Below are 26,175 nucleotides of genomic sequence, written 5' to 3' on the forward strand. Positions count from 1 at the left end.
AAGGAAAGACTGGAGAGCCATCCCAGATGGAAAAGGACTAAAAGTCATGAAAAGTCAATGCATGAGCCTAGCTCAAATCCCCTTTTCTCCCAATCCTGTTGGAATAAAGATTTAGGAGGCTTATTGGCAAAACTGCAGTGGAGATAGATTATTGCCAATGTTCCTATTCTGATTTTGTTTTTTGTTTTGTTTTTGCTTTTTGTTGGTAATGGGACTTGAACTCTGGGCCTGAGTGCTGCCCTGAGCATTTCAGCTCAAGGCAAGCCTTCTACCACTTAAGCCACAGCTCCACTTCCTGTTTTCTGGTGGTTAATTAGAGATAAGAGTCTCATGGACTTTCCTACCTTGACTGGCCTTGACCATGATCCTCAGATCTCAGCCTCCTGAGTAGCTTGGATTACAGGCATGAGCCACTGGCACTCAGCTCTGATTTTATTTTGTGTGTGTGTGTGTGTGTGTGTGTGTGTGTGTGTGTGTGTGTGTGTGTGTGTGTGTGTGTCCTAGGGTGTGAACTCAGTGCCTGGGTGCTGTTCCTGAGCTTTTTTGCTCAAGACTAGTGCTTTCCCTTTGGAGTCACATCTTCACTTCAGGCTTTTTTTTGCGGGTGGTGGGGGGGGGGGGTGTCCGGTCGTGGGGCCTGAACTCTGGGCCTGGGTGCTGTCCCTCAACTCTTCAACTCAAGGCTAGCACTCTACCACTTGAACCACAGCGCCACTTCTGGCTGTTTTCTTTTTGCTTATGTGGTGCTGAGGAATCGAACCCAGGGCCTCAGGCATGGAAGGCAAGTGCTCTACCACTGAACCACCTTCCCAGCCCTTTTTTTTTTTTTTGATGGTTAGTTGGAGATGAGAGTCTTAAGGACTTTCCTGCTCAATCTGGCTTTGAACTGCTAACTCAGACCTCACCTCCCAGAGTAGCTAAGATTATTAGCATGAGCCACCAGTGCCTGACCCTGTATTTGTATTTTGATGACAACTTGGGATTTTATTGGAGAATGATCATCTTTGTAGAAAAAAAATTTGTCACAAAACCACTCTGTAATAACTTACTTCAAAGTGGGTAAAAATATCCTTTGTACACTTTTTTTAAACTTTTGGTAAAAGTGAAAGCAAAAGTGTTGTCCTTATAAACTGATATGCTGAATTGAAATCTCTTTGCATAATTATTATGAAGAAGAAAATAAAAATAAAGAACAAACAACAAAAGAAAATGTTGCCCTTAAAAATATTAAATTTGTTGGGCTCTCATAGTTCATGCCTGTAATCCTAGCTACTCAGGAGGTTAGGTCTGAGGATCATGGTTTTTAGACAGCCCAGGCAGGAGAGAACACAAGGCTCACCTCCCAATTAACCACCAAAACAGGGGGGAATAAAGCCAGAAGTGAAGCTATGGCTCAAGTGGTAGAGCATTAGCCTTGAGCAAGAAAAACAAACAAACAAAAAGCACCAGAAAACAAAACTTTAGGGACCGTTCTCAGGAGTTCAAACCCCAGGACTGTCGCACATTAAAATGAAATGGCAAGTTCCAATTTGATACTTAGCTTCTCTTCTGTTCAATGAAGGAATTTTTTTTTAATAAAAGTGAAATTGTCATTTCCTTATGCAACAGGGACAAAAACAAATGCTCCTGAAATTAGGACAGTAAAACAAATGAGATGACTTAGTCCATGTTTTATTTTTCTAAAACAATGCAGAAGGAGAACGTGTGTGTGAACCAAGTTACTTTGTCGATTTGTTTCACACCAGGGATTCCAGAAATGCCACAAAATATTTCCTCCACACTATTTAAAGTCCAAATGCTAAAACACAGAGAATAAACCAAGCCCACAGTCTTTGAGTGTTTTCATGGTTTCATTTCACCTTCCTTTTGATTTCTCATCATCACCAAACAGATTCAAGTTGAAATCCTCATGTTATAGAAATTTGCCCTTGAGAAAAAACAAATTGTTTAAATAGGGATACAGGTGGACCCATTGCAACAATGAGATGTACAAGACACTATGTCGAAAAATGAACTTTACAATTTAAGTGGGGGAGGGGGAACCTGGGGGGGGTAGTTGTGGAGGTGGGAGGGAAGGGATGGTAGGGGAAAAACAAAGGAGGAGGCAACAATGCTGGATAAGAAATGTACTCATTACCTTGCTCATGTAACTGTAACCCCTCTGTACAGTATTTTCACAATAAAAAACTTAATTACAAAAAAAAATAAATAAATAAAAAAAAAAAAGAAATTTGCCCTTGAAAATAGGGGCCCGTGCTAACATTTTTCCATAGAAAAAAACTGCAGAATTTTTTCCCTCATTTTATTCAACAAATATTTTAAACCCTCTTTATATAAGACTTGTTTCCTTATATTTTTAAATGAAAATGTAGATAAAAGAAATGTACACAAAAATAATCTTTTCTTCAATTTAAATACTTTTCTTCAATGCTATGACTCTTGATATCAAAGAACATTCTGTGGGTTTTTTGTTTTTGTTTTTTGAGGGGTTTTTTTGTTGCTCTTGGGGCTTGAAATCTGTATCTGGGCGTGGGCACTGTCCCTGAGCTCTTCAGTTGAAGATGAGTGCTTTACCACTTGAGACATAGCTCCACTTCTGGTTTTCTGGTGATTAATTGGAAATTAAAGTCTCATGGACTTTCCTGCCTGGGCTGGCTTCGAACCCCAGTCCTCACATCTCAGCCTCCTGAGTAGCTAGGATTACAGGCGTGAGCCACTGGCATAAATAGTATAAATAGTTTTTATATATCATAGCATTTTTAAGCAAAAGTTATCAAAATAATTACTTCTACTTATTTCTAAGTATACAAAATGGATTATTACATAGTGAAATGTTAAAAAAAATACCAAAGTATTTTCATCTATTATAAAATGCTGGTTGGGTACCCATCACACACATTTATAATCCTAGCTACTCAGGAGACTGAGATCTAGGTATTACAGTTCAAAGTGAGTCCAGATAGGAATGTCTGTAAAACTTATTTTTTGGGGGGGGGTCCAGTCGTGGGGCCTGAACTCTGGGCCTGGGCACTGTCCCTCAGCTCTTCAGCTCAAGGCTAGTGCTCTACCACTTGAGTCACAGCGCTACTTCCGGCTTTTTTCTTTTTGCTTATGTGGTGCTGAGGAATCGAACCCAGGGCCTCAGGCATGCAAGGCAAACGCTCTACCACTGAGCCACCTTCCCAGCCCCTGTCTGTAAGACTTTTATCTCTAATGAGCCACCAAAAAGCCAGAAGTGGAGTTGTGGCTCAAGTGATAGGGTGCTAGCTTTGAGCAAAAGAAGTTAAGGACAGTGTCCAGGTCCTGAATTCAAGTCCTAGGACTGGCACAGAAATTAAAATAAAAGAAAATGCTAAAGCACTGATTTCACATGACAGCCGTTAAGGATAATGATACAAGAACCCAGCAATGTAATAGGAGTTATTTGATATAAAATTATTTGCTGTGCCTTATAGATCTTCTTTATCAGATTGACACAACTATAACTCCAATACTTGTAGAAATGCAATAATGTAAAGGCTAAAAGAGCAATGCTTAAGATTGAGGTAAGCTAGGACATTTGGCAGTCAAAGAGACTGTCACATGCAGCTGGTGATACCACTTCACCCTGCTCTTGACCCAACCTGCAATGATTTACAGTCACGCTCTTTAAAAGCAGTGAGTGTCAGATCGAATCACAGCCAATGAGATTGGTCAGGAAGATGGACTGCCCTAGGCTAAAGTTAAAATTACTCAGTATATCTGTTTGGAAAATGTCCAAAGACAGCAGTAAAAAAGAATCATGAAATACGAGAATAACTTCTCAAAGGCAAGCATGGGCTATATTATTCCACAAAACATCCGTAAAGCCTTGAGGTAAATACATTAAAAAAAATATAAACAATTGGAAAGGGCAACAAGAAAGACTCATGTTTAACATGTAACCCTTTTAAAGAGATCTTTTGGAAAGGGGTGTCTAGGTCCTCTTTGATGGCCCAAAGTGAAAAGTTGCAAAAAAAAAAAAAATTAAGAAAAAGCTCAGTGAAATTTATAAACAAATAAACAGTTGAGAAAACCCAACCGCAACATAGCAGGCCCAAGAGAGAAGACAAGCTCCAAACCAAAAGTAAGCTGGGTATGTGGAAAGGAAAAGGCGGGAAGATCAGTTCAAATCTAGTCTGGGCTAGGCTACATCAGGGACCCATTTAAAAGATACACACACACACACACACACACACACACACACACACCCCACCCTCCCAAAAGAAGAAAAGATAAAATGAAATCACAAAATCAACTATTAAAACAACAACAAAAAAAGTAAAACTAGAAAGTCCAGGGAAAAATAAAGCTTGTAAGTGCTCCTAAAGCTGGGTATGCGTCAGAGGCTGGAGCTTGTGTTTTCTACCACATACATCCTAGACGTATGGTACTAAGTTTAAAGATGCATCCGCAAAGCTGACTGTGGTCAACATAGCAGTTTTTATTCTTAAGTTGAGGGCACTATTAAGTTTTAAGTTAAAGCATGGAGCCTTGCTTAAAGGCTCTTGTGGCTTAAAGATATGGAAGTGATGTCCACAAAAAACAAACAAAAAACTCCAAAGGTCATATGCAAGAGCAGGAGTCTGGCACTAGAAGAGGAAGTGACAACAAGCAACCATTGATTAAAGATTCCCATCTGCGAGTCAGGTGTGAGTGGCTCACGCCTGTAATCCTAGCTACTCAGGAGACTGCCATCCCAGAATAGCGGTTCAAAGCTAAATCAAGTAGGAAAGTCCATGAGACTCATCTCTCCAACAAATCACCAAAAAGCTAGAAGTAGAGCTGTGGCTCATGTGATAAAGTACTAGCCTCAAACAAAAAAACTCAGGGACAGTACCCAGACCCTGAGTTCAAACTCTAAGACAGGAACAAAAATGATTGAATTAATTTATTAATAATAAACAAATAAATAAATGATTCCAATTCATGACATGCTGAAGCTGGTAGACTTCGTTTATTACTGATTTCTATCTTCCAAGTTTCCCCCATAGTCAACTGGAATGGACTGAGTACTGGCAGCCTGAAGAGCTAGAGGAGAATGCCCCAGAAAAAGAGTCCAGGGTACATCTAGTTCAGAGTGTTAGGAGGTGGAAAATCCCTTTGGGTACCTGCAGATTGCAAAGGAAGGAAAGGAAGCATACTCTTTTTGAGGCAGCATCAGAGAAGGCGGTATGTCAAGAGAGCTGCTAGAAGCAGTGCAGGTATTGTAGGACAGCATCTGACTTACGAGGTAAAAGTTGGGGTGCTGCTGGTCATGGTTGGCTGCGCACACCCAGCAGGAAAGAGCCCCTCTTCCTGTAGGAAATGAAGGCCAGCCACACACATGTCCCCTCCCCCAAAACCCCTATCAGAGACAGAAAGCCCTTACCAGGGGATATGGGAGGTGCAGGTGACATCTCTGCTGTTCATGTGTTAAGACGAAATGACAACTTCCACTTGGCCCATTTACTACCCCCACATGGAGCCAGGCACACCAGTGGATTTTCCCTTGCCTTTGCTCACCTCCACAGGTAATGCCAACTGTACCTGACAATGCTGAGCAACAGCTTTCGGAGAACCACCACAGAGAGGTTTTCTTTTACAATGAAGAGACTTAAAAAAAAATCATGAATTCCCTTTTACACAATCTTAAATTACGAAGAGGAACACCTAGGTGCTGGTGGCTCACGCCTGTAATCCCAGCCACTCAGGTGGCTGAAATCTGAGGGCCATGGTTTGAAGCCAGCCTGGGCAAGAAAGTATATGAGACCCCTTATCTCGAATTAAGTACCCAAAAAGCAGGAAATGGATCTGTGGCTCCGGGGGGTAGAGCATTAGCCTTGAGCAAAAAAGCTCAGGGACAAGGCCTAGGTCTTAAGTTCAAGCCCCAGGACCAGCAGAAAATGAAAAGACAGATGGGGGGGGGGGGGCGGACAGCGACAGTCCAGGATTTCTCAAAAACTGTACACTAGGGCCTTTAACAGTCTTTATTTAGACCCAGTTTCTCAAAACGGTACCCGGTCTGTACCTATCCCTCTGAGGGGGTTTCCACACTTCTGAGTAATGTCTCTCATCTTTACGCAGCATTTTGGCAGTTAGCAGATGCCAGGTCCGCAGCAGTCCCTGGATGCACAAAGGAGCCCCAAACACCTGCCCCCCACCAGTGGGTTCCCACTGCTCTCTGTAACCACCAACAAACTGCTGACTGGAAAATGCTTCTACCACGGAAGTTCTAGTGCAAACACAGCAGTGGTAGACTTGGCCAGCGCGACGGATTTAACGATCAGGGAAGTTCCTCTGCCAGCTACCAGGTCCCCTGGCTCTCCACTCTTCAACAGAGTTGTGTTGGTTTATTCTGTTGTAATTTCCTCAGAGAGCTTTTGGTTTCTCTTCACCCAGCAGGTTTCTGGAACCCCAGCCTAGCTGGCCATTTCAAGTTCTCACAGGCTTTAGGAAGAGAACTAATATCAGGCACCAGGTAGATCATACCTGTCATCCCAGCTAATCAGGTGGCTGAGCTCTAAAGATGGTAGCCAGCCTAGGCAGAAAAGTCTATGAGACTCTTGTCTCCAAGGAACCAATGAAAAGCCAGAATTGGAAGTGTGACTAAGTGGTAGAGTGTCAGCCTTGACTATAGAAAATCAAGCAAGCTCTCAAGGCCCTAAGTTCAAGCATTAGCACCAGCCTGAAAGACAGACAGACAGACAGAGAACAAACAAAATGGTGCAAGAGAATAACTTTGGGGGAACCAAGCTCAGAGGGAGCATCACAAAGTGAATTTGGTAAGAAAGAGTGAAAGCTAGGTCACTTTTTGGTAAGAGACTGTGATATCAGTAAAAGTGGAAGAAGAGAGGAGGAGCTGAAGGACTTTTTCTTTACTAAGCTCCTGAGGGTTCATAGTTCTCTAACATAAGGATTACCCTATGACCTTTATATTCAAAAGAGAAAAATTATGATTTAATATTGAGCTATAAGCACTATTAAGTCCAGATGCTGATGGCTCACACCTGTAATCCTAGCTACTAGGAGGCTGAGAACTGGAGATTGTGATTTGAAACCAGCCTGGTTAGGAAAGTCCATGAAATTATCTTATCTTCAATAAACTAACCCCAAAGAGCTGGAAGTGGAGCTCTGGCTCAAGTGGTAGAGCACTAGCCTTGAGCCAAAAGAGCTCAAGGACAGTGGCCAGGCCTTGAGTTCAAGTTCCCTTACTGGCACACACACACACACACACACACACACACACACACACACACACACACACACACACGCACACACTTTCAGTGGCTTTGCAAACATGAAAGCCATCTTTATAAAAATAGTACTTTTTGGAGCAGCCACACAAAGAACTGACATAAATTATGCTTTGATTTTATTGTAAGAAGATAATAACTGCTTTCAAGGAGAAAGAGAAAGCCAGCATAAGAATATAGTAGTGGCAGGTTAACTTGTGATCATCAGAGAAACGCTTTGTTCAGGTCAGGAGTGGAGCACCTTCACAGGTGAATCCTCTCACCCATCCACCCAGTGGATGTCTTCAGAGAACATATCAGGTGCCACCGACTGGAATCAACTCTTCCTAAGGAGCCAGTGAGCACTCAAAAATAAGGATCTGTATGGAATTATAAATAAATAAGAACCATATTCTCCAGGTGTGCACGTTAATGAATTCTTATAATCCCAGCACACAGAAAGCTGAGACAAGAGGTTGGAAAGTTTCAGGCCTGTCCAGTCAGTACAAAGAGATTGCCTCAAAAACCAAAACAAAACAAAAAACCCCAAACCAAACCAATCATGAAGTTAACTTTTCTATATAGCTTGTAATCTATTCTAAATTTAGGTATAAATGTGAAAAGGCTTTCTAAACTACATAAGACATTACACACATGTGAAGTCTGATTATGAATAATAGTACCCAACAATGCTAAATTCAAGTATTGCAATAATGACAAGATACGCAGTATGAAACTATTTAAGTTACATTGGCAATGTTTATAGCTAACTTTCTGTTTGTATATCAAGGTACAACTTCCTACTGTGTCCTAAAATAAAGTTTGATATAGTACAGAAAAATGAAAACAAAGATAAGCAACCAAATAGTTTGATCTTTAAAATAAATTTCATTTTTTATATAACAGTACTTTCTGTGACATAAAAACACTGCTCTGAGCCAAAAGCCAATGGCACACACCTGTAACCCTAGCTTACTCAAGAGGCTGACATCTGAGGTTCACAGTTCAAAGCCAGTCAGGGCAGGAAAGTCTATGAGACTTTATCCCCAATTAACCAGGAAAATATCAGAAGTAGAGCTATGATTCAAGTGGTAGAATATCATCCTTGAATGAAAAAGCTAGGGGACAGTGCTCAGACCCTGAGTTCAAGCTCTGGTACCTATCAGCACAGACACACAGACACACAGACACACACAGATACACACACACACACACACACACACACACACACAGTCTTTTAAACAAATTCTCAACACAAGCTGCATACTCTCTACAGAAAACCCACATTGAACAGAGGCATATCTGGCACTATTGTACCCCAAACCGAGCCTTCCAGAGAAAAGCCCACTTCACCCACCATAGCTAAAGCCCAAGAAAAGTTTCCAAAACTCAAGTCCTTACATTTTTCCCCCATTATTTCCCCAGTGGACTCACATAACCTCCTGTCAGAGACTCAGAGAGATTAGTGCATTTGGTTTTGCCAAGTTGCCCTGAAAAACCGCGAGTTCACGAATGCAGTATCTCCCATCATGTGACTTGGTTAGAAGCGCCTCACATTCAAGCCACAGACACTGGGTGGATTGCACTAAAGGGACTGTGGATTCAATCATCAGGCAGGAGGAGCTGATTTTGTAAGAAGAGAATGACTCTTAGAGTCGCCACACACACAATGGAACACACGTCACTCATTCTCTGGCTGCTGGCTGTCTGTGGCCTGCCCAGGCCTGGCATAGACCTCCCAACAAGCACTTGGCCCCCAGCAGCTTACATGAAAGACATTTCATGGAGGGAAAAGCTGGAGAGTTTCTAATCTCCAGATACAAAATTCAATATAGAGCCAGTAAGGGTCCTAGGCAGGTAAATGATACATAAATGAGATGCCAGTTCTTGGAGAAATCCTAACTGAACATGCTTTCCAGCAATGTCTCCTGAACACTGCTGGGGCCATGGTAATAGCTTTCATTCTCTCTCTGTCTCTCTATCTCTGTCTCTGTCTGTCTGTCTGTCTGTCTGTCTGTCTGTCTGTCTGTCTGTCTCTCTCTCTCTCTGTTTTAACTAATGCTTGAACTCAGGGCCTCTCATTCTCCCTTAACTTTTTCAATCAAGGCTGGTGCTCTACCACTTGAGACACATTTGCACTGCTGGCTTTCTGCTGGTTAATTGAAGATAAGATTCTCTCCCATTATCTGTTCAGCCTGTCTTCAAACCGTGATCTTCAGATCTCAGGCTCCTGAGTAGCTAGGGTGATAGGTACAAGTAGTCAGCATCCAGCTCATGATGACACCTTTACAAATGACTGTTATGTTGAATCCAAGAATTTAAGCAAGCACAAATTAGTAAAACCAGACAAGACAAAAGCTACGCCATAGCTGTCTGCTTGGGCTTCCTAGAGAAGCTAAGCTTCAGAAAATGGAAGCCAGTGTTCAACCCAGGAGAGCTGATCCCCTGAGAAATACTTCCCAACTGTGTTTTATGGAAACCAGAGAAACTGGAAGTTCTCCCAGAGACTCTTGTCTTCACTTTCTTTAAACTTCTCCATCGATAAAAGTTAATCATATTTATTATATTACATATAAATACAGGGTTAAGCGGCTACCCTCTTTGTTTGGAAAGAGAAGAAATTTAATGAGACCAATGACCCAAAACCCAATGTGACTTTTATATTCATTCATTTCAAGAAATATAATTTCTGAAAAACTGACAAATTTGTATTGCAAATAAATGAATTAGGAACCTTCGCAGAACAATTCTGAGGATCTGTGATGTTCTGTGTTATTTTAAAAATGCTGGTTCAACTCTTCAGAAGAGATTTCTAACAAAATAAGAGAATTAACCCCTCTTCAGTTGTAGATAGTAATTGTATCAAAGGTTCTTTCCCCCAACTTGCCAAAATAGGGAAATTTAGAGTCAAGAAAGAATGGTAAGGATGAAGCAGGCAAAAAGAATTAAGCCTGGTACCAGGCTTAATCACACCTGTAATCCTAGCTACTCAGGTGGTTGAGATCTAAGAACTGCAGTTCAAAGCCAGCCTGCAGGGAACTCTGTAAGATTCTTACCTCAGAAGAAAGATTAAAAAGCCAGAAATGAAGCCATGGCTCAAGTGGAAAAGAAAGCACCAGCCTTGAGCAAAAAAAGCCAAGGGAGAGTGTATATATGATTTGTACACTATACATATATAATGTATGTATATATTTATATTTTATATATTTATATATGTATTTACATTGTATTTATGTATATGTTTATATATCCATATATACATGTATATATGTATAACATTTATGTATATTTATATATTTTATATATTATATACATTTACATAGTTATAAATCTATTATATATACATTTTATGTAGTTATAAATATATTTTATATAATATTATATATACATTTTATATAGTATATGGATAGCCAGTAGTATCAGAGGCTGCAGGAAGCTGCAGGGACTGCGCATAATGCCAAGGGGCACTTCTGGAGAACTCACATCTGTTTTCTTCTTCTGCAATCATTCCCACCTCAAGCTGAGATGAATCAGAAGAGCTTTCCTTCCTAGGTAAATTTCCTGAATGCATAATCCATTTAAAAATATACTAAAAATGTTCAGGTGCTGGTGGTTCATGTCTATAATCTTAGTTACTCCAGAGGCTGAGATTTGAGGATCACAATTTGAAGCCAGCCTGGGCAGGAAAGTCTGTGAGACTCCTATATCTAATTAAACACCAAAAAGCCAGAAGTAGAGCTGTGGCTCAAGTGGTAGAGTGCCAGCCTTGAGTAAAAAAAAAGCCAAGAAAGTGTGAGAACATGATTTCAAACCCCAATGCTGGCACAAATATAAATAAACAAAAACAAGAAGGTTAAATGTTCTACAACAACGAAATGCATAAGTACTGAGTGCCAGTGGATTGGGGGTGGAACAGATTTATCTATTAAAGTTTCTGGTATTGTCAATTTTACACAATACTGCTAGATTTTCCTATTGTCAGTCTGTGGCTCAAAATTCTAAATGGTTGCTTGCACTCACCACCATTATTATCATGTTGGGAGCACACATAAATCTCTTTAAATAACTTCTCATGGGCTAAGAACCAGAGAAGTTTCCAGATCTACAGACTCTGAGAACTCTTGTGTGAGAAACACAGACATGAGAACCTGAATCTTATTATTTCTCTTTCCTTCCCTTCCTTCCTTCCTTCCTTCCTTCCTTCCTTCCTTCCTTCCTTCCTTCCTTCCTTCCTTCCTTCCTTCCTTCCTTCCTTCCTTCCTTCCTTCCTTCCTTCTTTCCTATACTAGAGCTTGAATCCAGGGCTTGAATTCTGAGCTTTTGTGCTCAAGGTTAGTCCTCTACCACTTGAGCCACAGCTCTACTTCTGGCTTTTTTTGGTAGTTAATTGGAGATAAGAGTCTCTCAGCTTTGTCTGCCCAGGCTGGCTTCAAATCATGATCTTCAGATCTCAGACTCCTGAGTGGCTAGGGTTAAAGGTGTAAACACCAGCACCCAGCTTTTATACAGCAAGCTTCGTATATTAGATGTGGTGCTAGCTGTTTGCAGAAAACAATGGAAACTCAGACCACGTCCTCTTGCTGATGGCAGATTCGAAGGGAAGGCTATGCCATTTGTAAGTATAATAGATAGTAACATGTTGTGCCTTCTAGAAGATGCACGTGAACGCTCACTGCTCAGAAGATGGCATCAAAAAGAGCTAAGGAACCACTCTCACCAAAGAATAGGCTGAATCTGCAGAAACATTGGAAGATTGACAGGATGGAGAAAGTGGCTGATGAAGGCATGTTTTAAAATAAGGGATTCAGAAAATGTATCACATCATATCTGAGCTGAGGATTAAACAAAATCAGGAGACAGATATAGCTACATCTTCATCTTATTGGTGAAATTGAGTAGATACCTAGAAGAAAATTTGTACAAGTATAAACAAATCATCCAAACTACCATAGCTTTGTCAATGAAAATATACCAAATAACTTAAAAATCGAACAATTCCCATAACACACCATAATCCTTGCCCCTTAGATAACAATGGAAGAGGTATGGCACCACACCAATGCATGCCTTGGTTTTCTTATCTATGATCAATGATTCCACCCAGGTATATTCTTTTGTGTGTGTGTGTGTGTGTGTGTGTGTGTGTGTGTGTGTGTGTGTGTTACTCCTGGGACTTGAACTCTAGGCCTAGACGTTGTCCCTGAGCTTTTGCACTCAAGTCTAGTGCTCTACCACTTGAGCCACAGCTCCATTCTGGCTTCTTGTTAGTTCATTGGAGATAAGGTCTCACAGAATTTCCTGCCCTGGATGGCTTTGAACCATGATCCTCAGATGAGTAGCTAGGGTTACAGGAATGAGCCACTGGCAGCCACCCAGACACATTCTCCTATGTTCTAATTGGACTCACCATCTTTGTCTGAAAGCCATGTGCTCTGACTGGAGCACTACCATTAGAACAATGTAGGTTATAATTATAAATGCTACCTTTCAGGATCTTCACACTGATTGGCGAACATAATCAATTTCTCATCCTGTTTCTTATTTCTTCTGTTTATGAGGTATCCACGTGGAACCTAAATATACATATAATGGATACAAATATCAGACATTTCCTTAGGCAAGAGAGCTATGTCAATCACCAGAGAAGAAACTCACCTGTTAAATAGATTTTTCACCATAAGCCATGTTTTAACTCTCACGTCTTATTTCCAGCCCTGCCAGTTACAAGATGATGGAGCACAAACCTGCCTTCTGCCTAGTTTCAATCAAAGGTAAGACACTGAAGATAATAAACATAGGCTCAGAGCATTCATAGGACAGGGCGAAATTACCCTGCAGAAAGAAGGAAGCTAGCCATCCATACACACACACACACACACACACACACACAGGAACTATTAAAGTTGTCAAACTGATGTCCGCAGATCCATATGCCGTAGTTCAGAAATGAGTTTCCCACAAGGGCCTAACCACAATCTACCACACCAATCCCTACTACCATACCAAATAGCAACGACCAATCAGTACCCAGAATCCTCCTTCACAAAATGCCATTGTCCTAGCCTTTTCTCCATTGGGAGTTATAACTAACTTATAGGATTTTCAGGCTAATAGCAAAATTGGTCATGTAAAATTGAAAAGAGAATAAGGTGGGGAAGGGTTGTCCTTAAGACATAGGGTTGTTTTTAATGTGTGCAGGTCTTGGGGTTTGAACTCGGCCTAAGCAGTGTCCCGGAACTTTTCTTTTTTTTGCCAGTTCTGGGGCTTGAACTCAGAGCCTAGGCTTCTTTTGCTCAAGGCTAGCACTCTGCCACTTGAGCCACAGCACCATTTCCAGCTTTCTCTGTTTATGTGGTACTGAGGAATTGAACCCAGGGCTTTATGCATGCTAAACAAGCACTCTACCACTAAGCCACATTCCAAGCCCCTGTACTCAAGACCAGGATTCTACCACTTGTGCCACAGCTCCATTCCTGGCTTTTTGGTACTTAATTGGAGATAAGAGTCTCACAGAATTTCCTGCCTTCAAACTGTGATCCTCGTATCTCAGCCTCCTGAGTTGCTAGGATTACAGGTACGAGCTACCAACAACTAGCTTCACTACTGTTTTGTTTTTGTTTTTGTTGTTGTATATGTGTGTGTGTTCTTAGGAACCTCAATAATGTTTCCTTTAAGGGTTGTACTAATTTACATTTTCACCAACAATATGTAAGTGTTTTTCTTTCCTTCAGATTGGCACATGAATTTTATTTCCTTTCTCTCTATTTAATATTAATAGCAATTTAAGCACCAAAGGGTGGTTAAACATTATACAGACAGCATGGTATCTCATAAGGTTCATACTTCAATCTTTGGGTTGAAAAATTTGCAGACTTGTCTGTAATTTAAAAGCCAGTTCCTGCAGGCAATTAACACATTTTGAATGCATCTGGAAACAAATAGTGGCTGTTATTCCACTAAAAATTTTAGGGAGTTGATCCCATGAGAAATATAAAGCCAGCTTGTCTGAGTTTATGAGTTTCTGTTGAATTGTAAAAACAGCCATCACCACCACCACCACCACCACCACCACCACCACCCCACACACAAAGTTTGTTAGAAGTCTTCAAGAAGGATTCATTTCAACTACTGGCAAACTATCTGTACATAGTATGGAAGGGTGGCTTTTGGTTTCCATTTATTTTCAGCTGTGACAGCTGTTTAAAAGTCATCTGTTAACCACCATGGTAGTCAGCTGTTAGATGAAAGCAAAAGCCTTCCAGGACTGTTGTAGGAACTAGACCACCAACGAATACAGCAATCTTCTGTACAAAATCACAAAATAGCTTACTTTTTATTGTCACATAGGGGAACTTATACAATCCTACAAATGCACAGGAAGATGAAGGCAGCTAGCATAGAGAACTTCCCATGACATGATTTTTGGAAGATGAGGGATTTTATGAATCAATACAAGAATTTGTCCTCAAGGATACAGAACTGCCTTCTTTTTCTTCCATCATTTAAGAGCTATGATACTATCCAGCCCAGAAAGGACAAATGAAAATTGGTAGCCAATTTAGGATTCCATGTCAAACCTTTTAACTCCTGGTTTTTGGTTTTCTATTATCTCATAATTAAATATGGTACAGATGAAATTTCAAGTCGGAAATGAAATGAGGTGTATTTTAGCTGGGAAGCAGAAGTTCATGCCTGTAACCTTAGCAACTCAAAAAGCACAAATCTGAGGACCAAGGTCCCATAAAAGCCTGAGCAGATACATTTGAGAGATTTTTTAAATCTCCAATTTACCAGAAAAATGTAAGAATATATGGTTCAAGTGATAGAGCATCACCCTTGAGGAAAATAGGTAAGAGAAAATGCTGAGAGGAAGAAAGGAAGAAAGGAAGGAAGGAAGGAAAGAGGAAGAAAGATATAAAGATGTACTATTTGTAAATATATATTGTATATATGGTATATATTATGTTGTATATATATTTCTAAATATATGTTTATAGAAATTTATATATTATAATGTATATTTTATAATTATATAAATCTAAAATATAAATATATTTATAGTTGAAAATATTTATGATATAATATATGTAAATAGAATATAAATAGAAGATACATTTATATACTATATTTATAAAAATGTATAAATATACAAGTACATGCTAATATAACTATTATATATGAATATATTATGTGTATTTATAATGCATATTATATTTGTTTGTAAGAATCTTATATATATGTCATATTTATGCATTTATATTATATATGCATTTTTAGTTAAGACAGAAGGCATGGAAACTGACAAGAATAAGAATGTAAATATGTATATTGATGTATATAAATAGAATATTTATTTACTTATAAAATTAATGTATATATAAGCATATATACATAAATTTTATAAATACATATATATAAATATAGTTATATAAATATACACCCAGTAGCTGTACATATTTCTGGGTGCACTGTGATATGTCAGTATATATGTGCAGGGCAGTTGTGGACAGGTGTCATTCCATGGGTGTGGGAAGGGACCAGAGTCACTGTGGTCAGTTCCTCATGGACTCATGGTCATCTGACAGAGTGAGTAGATGAAGGTTGGCATGAATAATTATTTCGGAGGCTCCTGTTGACTGAAGACTTCAAGTAAATGTATACTGTTTGCTTCAAGGAATTCATCATTCTATTGAGAAAATAGGATGAAAAGCCTTTGAGGCCCCAGACCAGAGGTTTCTTATTTTATCTACCCAGGACCTTGTGTAGATCTCAGTGAGAACATGGTGCTTGAAGACTAGAATGACAAAAGGACATCTAACTGTATCAGAGAGAAGATGAGAGGGTGAATGATAAGTGGTCGGGACGTTCACAATGGTAAGGAAAATAACTAAAACAAATAGAGAAAAGGTGGGTGAATGCAGTGATAATATTCAATGTGCCCATGTGACAAAGGAACCAGGTCACTTGGGGGGTAGGCGGGGCTGGGAGAGATGGGGGAGAAGATGGAAGGGGTGACATTAACCAAGTTGCATTGTCCTCAAAATATGACATGTTGAGTTGAGGTCCCTTTGTACAACTACTTAAAGATAATAAAATACATTTTTATAAAACCTTTAAGGACAATAAGACATACTATGGCCAGTAGTGGTTGCTCAGATATTTTTAGTGGATAACGTACACATTTATTTTTTGGCTTGTCATGTATCAATGAAGTTTCAACCCCAAAGGATTAAAATTTAAAGCACCTACAGTTTTTAGAGCCCCAAAATTGAATGACCAGAGATTGACAGCTTCCAGCCAATCAAAAACAGACACACCCTTGATTTCTTCCATCTTTCTCTTCCTCCTCCTGCCCACGCCTTCCTTTCCACAAAGGAATTCCCATATTGCTGAAGACACAGCTGCAGCTCTGTTTAGCTTCAGCAGAAGATGCCTTAGATTCTTGAATGGATTTCAGCCCATCAGGGAAGATCATACACAGTTTGATGAGTTAAGCAGAAGTTTATACACTCCACACTTTCGAAACAACCCAACTGTAAAGGATAGACTTACTTTTGGAAGCAACCCCAATTTTATAAGCTTTTCACCATTTGTGGTGACAGCTTTTTAATACACTCGAATTTCAAATGTAAGGCCCTAGGGCCAGGGTATTTTGGCCAGAATCAGACTCTGCAAAAATCAGTGTTTAAAGACCTTGGAATCATAATGTGAGGAGTTGCCAAATAATTCTTCTATTGTGTGCCTCTGTTACATGTTCTCAGGTCTTTGTTATTACATAGTAATGTGTTGAAATGTAAAAATAATAGAAGCCACAACATCTTTATTTAAAACAGAAGTGATTTTATTTTTTACAGTCCTGGGGCTTGAACTCAGGGCCTGGGCACTGTTCCTGAACTTCTTTTTGCTCAAGGCTAGCACTGAACCACTTGAGCCACAGCTCCACTGGCACCTTTTGATGCTTAATTGAGATCAGAGTCTCATGGACTTTCCTGTCCAGGATAACTTCCAACCATGATCCTCACATCTCAGCCTTCTAAGTAGTTAGGATTACAGGCATCAGCCACAGGCATCTGGCTGACAAGTGATTTTTTCATGTACATAAAATGTGCTTCTCTATGGAGCGTATAATTTACAGCTCACAGTACTGACCTAGAAACTCTTTCCAATATCTGTCTCTACTAAATTAAAATTAAATTAAATATTAACCAGGCTCAAGATAATTTGGGTGAAATATCCCCAGTAATCACTAAATCATCACCAAAATTACTGTGCTTATATCTATGTGAAAAGTAATTAAAATTCTATAAGATAGCTCAGTGACTCACACTTATAATTCTAGCTACTCAGGAGACTGAGGTCTGAGGATTGTGGTTTGAAACCAGTCCAGGCAGGAAAGTCCCTGAGACTCTTATCTCCAATAAACCACTAAAAAAAACTGGAAGTAGAGCTGTGGTTCAAGTGGTAGAGCTTTATTCTTGAGCAAAAAGCTCAACGACAATGTCCATGTCCTTCAGTTAAGCTACACTATTGGCACACGCGCACACACGCACCACACATACACACATACAATTCTCCAAGACAAATGGTGCACAATAAATATGTGAATATTCACACATATCCTTAAGGAAAGGTTATATGCTGGTTTCTAGTGACATTTTGGCATTTAAGCATGCATAAAATGCAGCTGGGTACTTCTAGCTCATGCCTATAATCTTAACTACTCAGGATGCTGAAATCTGAGAATCCTGGTTCAAAGCTAGTCCAAGCAGAGAAATCTTAGAGACTCCAATCTCCAATTAACCAGCAAAAAGCCAGAAGGGGAGCTGTGGCTCAAGTGGTAGAACACTGGCCTTGAGCTGACACAGTTCAGTGAGAGTGTAAGTCTTTGAATTCAAGCTCAGTACACACAGAAATAAAAAAGAATACATAAAATGCTTTCTTATTGATCTAATAAGAGACCTACAGACAATAAGTTAATAAAAAAGTTGGCTATAAGTGGAAAGAGTAATTAATTAATAAATAATATTAATCATGTGTAACTCAATATACATACTATAGTATTCTACAAGCCCTCTTTCCCAAGTATGAATTTATTAAGTCCTCATAGAGTTTCTTATCCAGAATGAATTGCCTATAAATTCTAGGTTTAATTTACAGGAAAACAATTTTAAGACTCAATACAGTCTAAAAACAAATTTTTATGGCATGTCTCCAATTACTTTTATATTTGCCTTAGCTATACGTAACCTAAATCTAGTTATTCCTTTTTTTGTTAATACTAGGGTTTAAACTCAGGGCCTTACGCTCATTTAGTCTTCTTGTTCCTGGTGCTCTACTAGTTGACCCACACCTGCAGCCTGGCTTTTTACTCGTTAATTGGAAATGGAATCCCACGGATTTTTCTGCCTGGGCTAGCTTCAAACCATCATCCTCAAGGTCTCAACCTTCATATGAATGGCTCCGAATAAAGGCATGAACCACTGCCTCTTGGCTTTTGTTGGATGTTTCCCAGCTAAGCAAATTAGTTAATATGTAAACAATAATTCTTTTACCTTTTTGTGCCTGTGTACTATCATGTACTATATTTCATTTAAACTATGGGTGTAGCTGTGATAGATGGGGGAAACTGGTGGAAGGGGTGACATTGAACAAGATGCACTGTAATCACCAACAGAAGTGGAGATGTGACTCAAGTGGTAGAGCGCCAACCTTGAACAGAAAAAGACAAGTAAGGTGTGAGGTTCTGAGATCAAGCCCCAGTACCAGCACAAAAAAAAAAAAGAAAAGGAAAGAAATAACCAATCCTCCACCAAAATCAACCAACCAAATAAATTGGCTTGGGCTAGCCTTTACTACCCTTTAATACTAGTGAGATTCCATGTACAAGAATTGGTGCTATTAGCCAGAAGAAAGAGATGGAGTTTGAGACTGGCTTACCTTAATGGCTAGGAAACAGTCCCATGGCTGATCTCACCAAAGTCTATACCTCAAAATTAGACTCATCCTTATTCTCATGTTTTCATGATTTCTAGAAGATGATTTTCATTCTCTGTGGTAGTGTTATTATCACAGTATTTCTCTGTTTTGGTATGTGTTGATTTGCCTTGGTTCCACTTTCCATGAGGCTGTGCTCTGTGATTGGGCATAGTTTGTTCATAACCAAATCCCTAGAATCCCATACTGTGCCTCCAAAAGGTGGAATAAATGAAGGCAGATGGTTATGGCAGAAGACAAACTGGGAACGGAATGGTGATATTTCAGTGCAAAATCTTGAATATGTTTTCCTAATAATCCTTTCAATATTTACTATCAATAATACTGTTATCACTCTATGAAAACCACCACTTGATATATTCAAGAATCTTCATTCCTAGAGCTACTGTTGTATCAAAAGAAAAATAGAGGGCTGGGAATGTGGCTTAATGGTAGAGTGCTTGCCTAGCACACGTCAAGCCCTGAGTTCCATTCCTCAGTACCAAAGACACAGAAAAAGCCAGACGTGGTGCTGTGGCTCAAGGAGTAGAGTGCTAGCCTTGAGCAAAAGAAGCTCAGAGACAGCCCATAGGTCCTGAGTTCAAGCCCCAGGACAGACAAAGGAAAAGGAAAAGTAAAGTAAAAAGGAACCCACTCCGAAAGAGAAACAATTATCAAGTGACTATAAAACAAACTTAAATATATGTGTCCAGAGCTAAGATTGTATACAAATATTTCAGATAATGTCTGGGCAAAGTAGGTAAGTGCATAGCATTTTTCTTTATTTCCCCCTCTTTTTACCTTTTCTTATTTTCTATTCTTTTTGTCTTTTCCTTTTCCTTCTTGAGACAGAGCTCACTATATAGTTGCCCCTCTATTTCCTGCCTCTATTTCCTGGTTGCTGGGATTACAGGTGTGTGCCATCATACCTAATGAGGATTTTTTAGAGTACTAATGCCAGTCAAAAGCAGAAGTATAGCACATATTCTTTTTCTTTCTTTCTTTTTTTTTTTTTGTCAGCCTTGAGGCCTGAACTCTGGGCCTGAGCACTGTCCCTCAGCTCTTCAGCTCAAGGCTAGCCCTCTACCACTTGAGCCACAGCACTACTTCTGGCTTTTTCTGCTTATGTGGTGCTGAGGAATCAAACCCAGGGCCTCATGCATGCAAGGTAGGCACTCTACCACTGAGCCACCTTCCTAGCCCACACATATTCTTTTATATGTTCAGTCATTTATTGTTTTAGCAATTAAGCTAATTGATACTGAAATGGACTGCAATGGGGGAAAAATGGAAGAGAAGAAAATGACATGCCATTCTCATTTACAGTACATGGCTCAGGGAAATTAAGACAAAGAGAGCGTTGGTTACCCATTGTTTGGCTAAATCAAAAGACATAATTTTTAGTGTTTTTTTCCATTTATATTTCTGAGAAAGGTGTCTAATCAGGGAACTTTCATCACCTATTTCCTTTTAAGAAGTCTTTTATAGTAACAAGGCTTTTATCACCACAGACTTGCTCAAATCCCATCAGGGCCCCTGTATAATTCTCAAATCTGGCTGGTGATGGTGGCTCATGCCTATAATCCTAGCTCCTCAGGAGGCTGAGATCTGAGAATTGCAATTCAAAGCCAACCTAGGCAGGAAAGTCTGGGAGAATCCTATCTTCAATCTACTACAAAACAAAATCCAGAAATGGCCACTGTGGCTCAAGTAGTAGAATGGTAACCTTGAGCACAAGGCCCTGAGTTCAAGCCCTAGGACCAGCACACACACACACACACACACACACACATACAAAGCAAAACAGCAGCCACCACAAAATACCTTGACATCTGTGGATAAAAATTCCAAATGTTCTTAAACTGGGAATCAAGACATCCAGATTCCATTACCAGGGCTATACCAAATTTACTCATCTCTGAGTAAGGGGTTTATCATCATCGCTGAACTACAAAGAAACCACACCTTGGACTGGTTAAGAACCTCTCCAACAGCACCTGGATGCTTCAAAGATTGATCATCTCAACATCACTGCACGATTGCTGTACAGTCATGTGTCCTAGAGTTTAGTGAGTTATGGCCAATGACCAATATCTACCCTATGAAGGTCTTCATATCAGTGAAATGACAGCCACGAACAGATAAGCAGACCTTTATTGTGGGTCTTTACGCAACTTTATTCTGGGACATATTCTCACATTACAGATTTTTCCTCAGCGTTTCCTGGAAATCCCCCAAATCATAAATTCAGATTTGTTTTTGAAATGCTGGTAATGGGTCATGAACTCAAGGCCTGGGTGCTGTCCCTGAGCTTTCTCGCTCAAGGCTAGCATTCGATAACTTGGCCCATAGCTCCATTTCTGGCTTTTGGGGATGGCTAATTGGAAACAAGGGTTTCACAGACTTTCCTGATGGAGCTGGCTTTGAACTGTAGTCTGCAGATCTCAGCCTCCCGAGTAGCAAGGATTACAGGCATGAGCATTAGAAGAGAAAGTAGAATTCTTTTCCAATGTTGGTTATTCTTCTCAAAATCATGAAACATGAGAGCAAAAATGTCTGATTTATGTAGCTAGCTTTCAGTGAAGCCAGCAGTGGGACTGCTTACCTATCTATTACAGGTGAGCAAGTCTCAACCCCGTTCCCTTCCTCAAGCTAATAGTACCAGTTCTTCCACATGGAGTCTCACTGACATAAAGGCCAGCCTGAGCCAATTTGCTTATATAATTGTTTTTTTGGGGGGTATTAATAGCTTAATTTTTGGTATACTTTATTTTTTTGTGCTTGAACTCAGGGCCTCAGTGCTTGCTCAGGGCCGGTCGGTGCTCTACCACTTGAGCCACAGCTCCACTTCCGGTTTCTAGGTACTTAATTGGAAATAAGAGTCTCATGGACTTTCCTGCCTTGGATTGGCTTTGAACTACAGTCCTCAGATCTCAGCCTCCTGAGTAGCAAGCATTAACGGGCCTGCGCTACCAGTCCCGCAGTTTTTTCTTCTTGTAGAATTTATACTTGTTGGATTAGCACAGAAGGGCTGATCTCGATTACTTGCTACAATAATTGGTTAACACTGGGCTAACTGCGCTGTGATGGCTTTGTTGTCTAATATTTTTCACGCTCTTAGGACAAAGAAGGAATCTGAGCTAAGCATGACAACTATCGACATAATTCTCCTCCATATGGTGTTCTAATTTCAAAACCATGAGGATATTTAATTTTGACCACTTTCAAAGATCTGCCCTCTTCCCCTGGGCACAGATGGTTCATGTCTGTCACCCTATCTAATCAGGAGGCTGAGACCTGAGGATCGAAGTATGAAGCCAGCCTAGATGAGACAGTCTGTAAGATTCTCATCTTCAATTAAGCAACAATTTTTTGTTGCTTAATTGGAGCTGTGGCCCAAGTGATAGAGTGCTAGCCTTGAGCAAAAAAGCACAGGAACAGTGCCCAGGTTCTGAGTTCAAACCCCACAGCCTGCAAAACAAACAATTTCAGTAATAAGACTTTTTTAAAAATTCTTGCTTCCGTTTCTAAGGCCTGAGTGTGTGTGTGTGTGTGTGTGTGTGTGTGTGTGTGTGTGTAAAACATTTCTTTTATTCTAAGAACTGCATCCTTCATGAAACAAAAATGGGAAAGATCCAAACTGTCACAATTCCAAACAGACAGAATAATTGTGACTAATAGGCTTTCTTCTGAGAAGTTATTATCTAATCTTAATGAAAAAAATGTTCAGAAATTAATAGCTAAATACTAAAGCACTGAAGAACAATTTTTAAAAGTTGGCAGTTGAAATGAGTCCCAAGATTTTCTCCTCAATAGTGTGGATTCCTCTGACACAAGACTTAGCACGTCAGTCTTCTCTTCCTCCATCTCTCAGGAAAAAGAGACTGGCACCTTTTCCAGCTATCAGGAGCTTTAACTCAGTGGAAGGGCTCTCCTCTGCTTCCTCCTGTCCACATCGCTCATTGGCAGCTGTGATTTGAGTTCCTTACAGGAGCAATTGAGTTCAACACTCAATTTCTCATATGTAGAAATGATTTCTAGCTGGATGTCAGTGGCTCATGTCTATAATCCTAGCTATTCAAGAGGCTGAGATCTAAGGATCATGGGTCAAAGCCAACCTAGGCAGAAAGTCCATGAGACTCTTATCTCCAATTAACCATTACCAATTTAAAGAAAAAAATCCAGAAATGGAGCTATACAAGTGGTAGAGCGCTAGCCTTGAGCAAAAGGAGCTAGGGGCAGTACCTAGGCCCTGAGCTCAAGCCCCAGGACCAAAACAGCACACACACACACATACACACACACACACACACACACACACACACACACACATTTATTCCTCACTGATGTCTCTGTAATGTTATTAAAATTGGAAAATTGTATCGTGACCACAGGTTTCAATGAAAACTTGTCCTGGAAGCCAATGGTATAGTAATTAAATGTGCATTTCACAGACAGAGCAGAAACAAGCTGAGGTGGAGACAGAAGAGAGACAGACAGACAGACACACACACACAAACAACACACACACACACACACGCACAACTCCCACCACCACCAAAGACAGAAGAAGAGGAAATGAGAAGATTGATTTTGTTACTTTAAAATATATTACAATTGAAATTTTTCCCAAAAAGAATTCTTAAACATTGGGAACACCATATCAGCAAGCAGCCTGTTCCCACTGATGCGTTCAGCAATAGTTGTTTCTTGTCCTATATAATCAGGGCCCGTGGAGGCCTTTGGCTGAGGGGATGGGATTGGGAAGGCTATGCTACTTAAAACAACCTTCTGCACCAGGATATTGCCTGAGATTCCCAGGAAACACAAAGTCCCCTGAATAATTTTTTTTTGTATGTGTGTACCAATCCAAGTGCTTGAACTCTGGGCCTGGGCACTACCCCTGAATGTTTTTGCTCAAAGCTAGCACTCTACCACTTGAGCCACAACTCTACTCCTGGCCTTCTGGGTTTTTGTTGATTAATTGGAGATCAGAGTCTTAAGGACTTTGCTGCCTGGCCTGGCCTCAAATCATGATCCTCAGATCTCAGCCTCCTGAGTAACATTTTACAACACAAAATTTTATGATTATGCCAGAAGCTTAATAATGTTGCTGGATTGATGGAACATTGCAACCTGACCTTGGGAGATGTCTAGCTCATCTTGGCCCACTACTGCATATTCAAATAACTGTTCTTAGAAGGTGATTTGAAAGGTCTACACATAAATTATTCCTAGGGAAATTTATTTTCTATTTTCCTTTGAAAAAATAATCAGCTAAGTAACAGTTTAACCTAATATTTAGAAAAACATTGTTTTGAGATTTAGTAGTACATTGATGTTTTGTGCTGATTCTGAAATATCCTAACCAGAAGCATAGTACACTTACTAAACTGGGTGCTGGTGGCCCACGCCTGTAATCCTAGCTTCTCAGGAGGCTGAGATCTGACGATTATGGTTTGAAGCCAGACCAGGTAAGGAAAATCCGTGAGACTCTTATCTCCAATAAACTACTAAAAAGGCCAGAAGTAGAGCTGTGTCTCAAGTGGTAGAGTGCTAACCTTGAGCAAAATAAGCGTAGAGACAGTCCCCAGGTCCTGAGTTCAAGCTCCTGGACCAGCACATATGCACACAAATTTACTAAGCTGAGTATTTAAATTTACTAACTACTTACAGAACTTAGAGAAATAATAAAGCAACCTTGGATAACATTCCAATAGTAAAGTGCTGATTTCCATAGTTTGTCTTACATAAAGACAGAACAAAGAGCCTAACTGGTGAAAGCTCTAAAATAAAATCTTCGAAAGAAAACATCTGATCATTGCATTTGCAAGAAGTTCCCTTCCATTTCCTACCTGGAACACATTAAGACCCTGTCTTAATTGTTAATAATCTTAACTCTCATCCATCATTGTCTTTCTAAAAGGAAAATCTTTGGCTTTTTATAGAGATTACTGAAGTTACCTCCAAACTCTGGTAAAGTAAGAAAATGAAAGCAAAGGCAGAGGCAGCCTGCTACTCACCATGCTCTGGGGCTGGAAGTCCCTCTCAGAGCTAGCTAAGCATGCTTCAGGCTCAAATACAGAGATTCTTATGACTCTTTGAATCAAACAGTAACTGCGTGGTGGTTTAAGTAGAAAGATATATTCTGAAAGGTTAACGCAGCCCATACACAGGGAAATCCCTTTTTAACGAAAGTCACCATAGTGCCAAAAGGCTATTAATATTCACCTCTTCCATACAAATACAACCCACAGATCAAAGATTCGTGATCTTTGTGAGACCACAGAGGATTCCCTCTGAATCTCTGTGTTGTAATGGAATAGAGAGAGTAACATCCCTCTTCAGGCAATCTGGGGTACTACAGGAAACCCTCCTGCCCACTGAATGGAAAAGTTCTATCAGGTGAACAGGGCTAACACATAAACATCAGCATAGAATAAGTATGATTTACTGTAAGGACCACAGGTCACACACTCATTTCTAGGAATGTTCTTCTGTTTCTTCCTCCTATGTCTTTCCTGAAAGAGCTAGCACCTAGGTTAACATTTAAACAGTTACCCTTTAAAGTAATTGAGAAATAGACTCATTGTTCCCTTTACATTCTTCTTTTTAGTGTTTGTTTTTGTTTTTTACTTGGAGGAGAGATTGTTTTGATAGCCTCCATGTTTCTTTACTAGCGTTATAAGATGGGAAATTATTTTTTTTTCTTGTTGTGCTTAGAAAAAGTCTGGGGTCTGCACTGGTGGCTTACAACTGTAATTCTAGCTACTTGGGAGGCTGAGATTTAAAGATCACAGTTCAGAGATACCATAGGCAAGAAACTCTGTGAGCCTCTTAGCTCCAATTAACCAGCAAAAAGCTGGAGCTATGGCTCAAGTGGTAGAGCACTAGGCTTGAGCACAAAAGCTCAGGAACAGTACCCAGGCTTTGAGTTCAAGCCCTAAGGCTAGCACAAAATAAGCAAATT

The 26,175-nt window shown here is 40.0% G+C and overlaps 1 protein-coding gene across 4 annotated transcripts in view; it reads right to left on the minus strand.

The window, feature by feature from the left end:
* The window catches only part of Tnip3 (TNFAIP3 interacting protein 3), a 76,001-nt gene extending 50,737 nt beyond the window's left edge, over window positions 1-25,264 (minus strand). For 3 of the 4 annotated variants that reach the window (XM_042692984.1, XM_042692985.1, XM_042692987.1), the window contains exons 1-2: window positions 25,229-25,264; window positions 12,717-12,805 (exon numbers count right to left, since the gene is read on the minus strand). In XM_042692984.1, the coding sequence (XP_042548918.1) occupies window positions 12,717-12,805; window positions 25,229-25,231 (92 nt within the window). In that variant the 5' untranslated portion in view covers window positions 25,232-25,264. Of the gene's footprint in view, window positions 1-8,633; window positions 8,715-12,716; window positions 12,806-25,228 lie in introns of those variants that run through there. The other variant, XM_042692986.1, reaches the window with a different exon arrangement.
* Between the last annotated feature and the right edge of the window lie 911 nt (window positions 25,265-26,175).

Source organism: Dipodomys spectabilis, unplaced genomic scaffold (assembly GCF_019054845.1).
Source record: "Dipodomys spectabilis isolate Male_0828 unplaced genomic scaffold, ASM1905484v1 ptg000162l, whole genome shotgun sequence".
NCBI classification, from domain to species: domain Eukaryota; kingdom Metazoa; phylum Chordata; class Mammalia; order Rodentia; family Heteromyidae; genus Dipodomys; species Dipodomys spectabilis.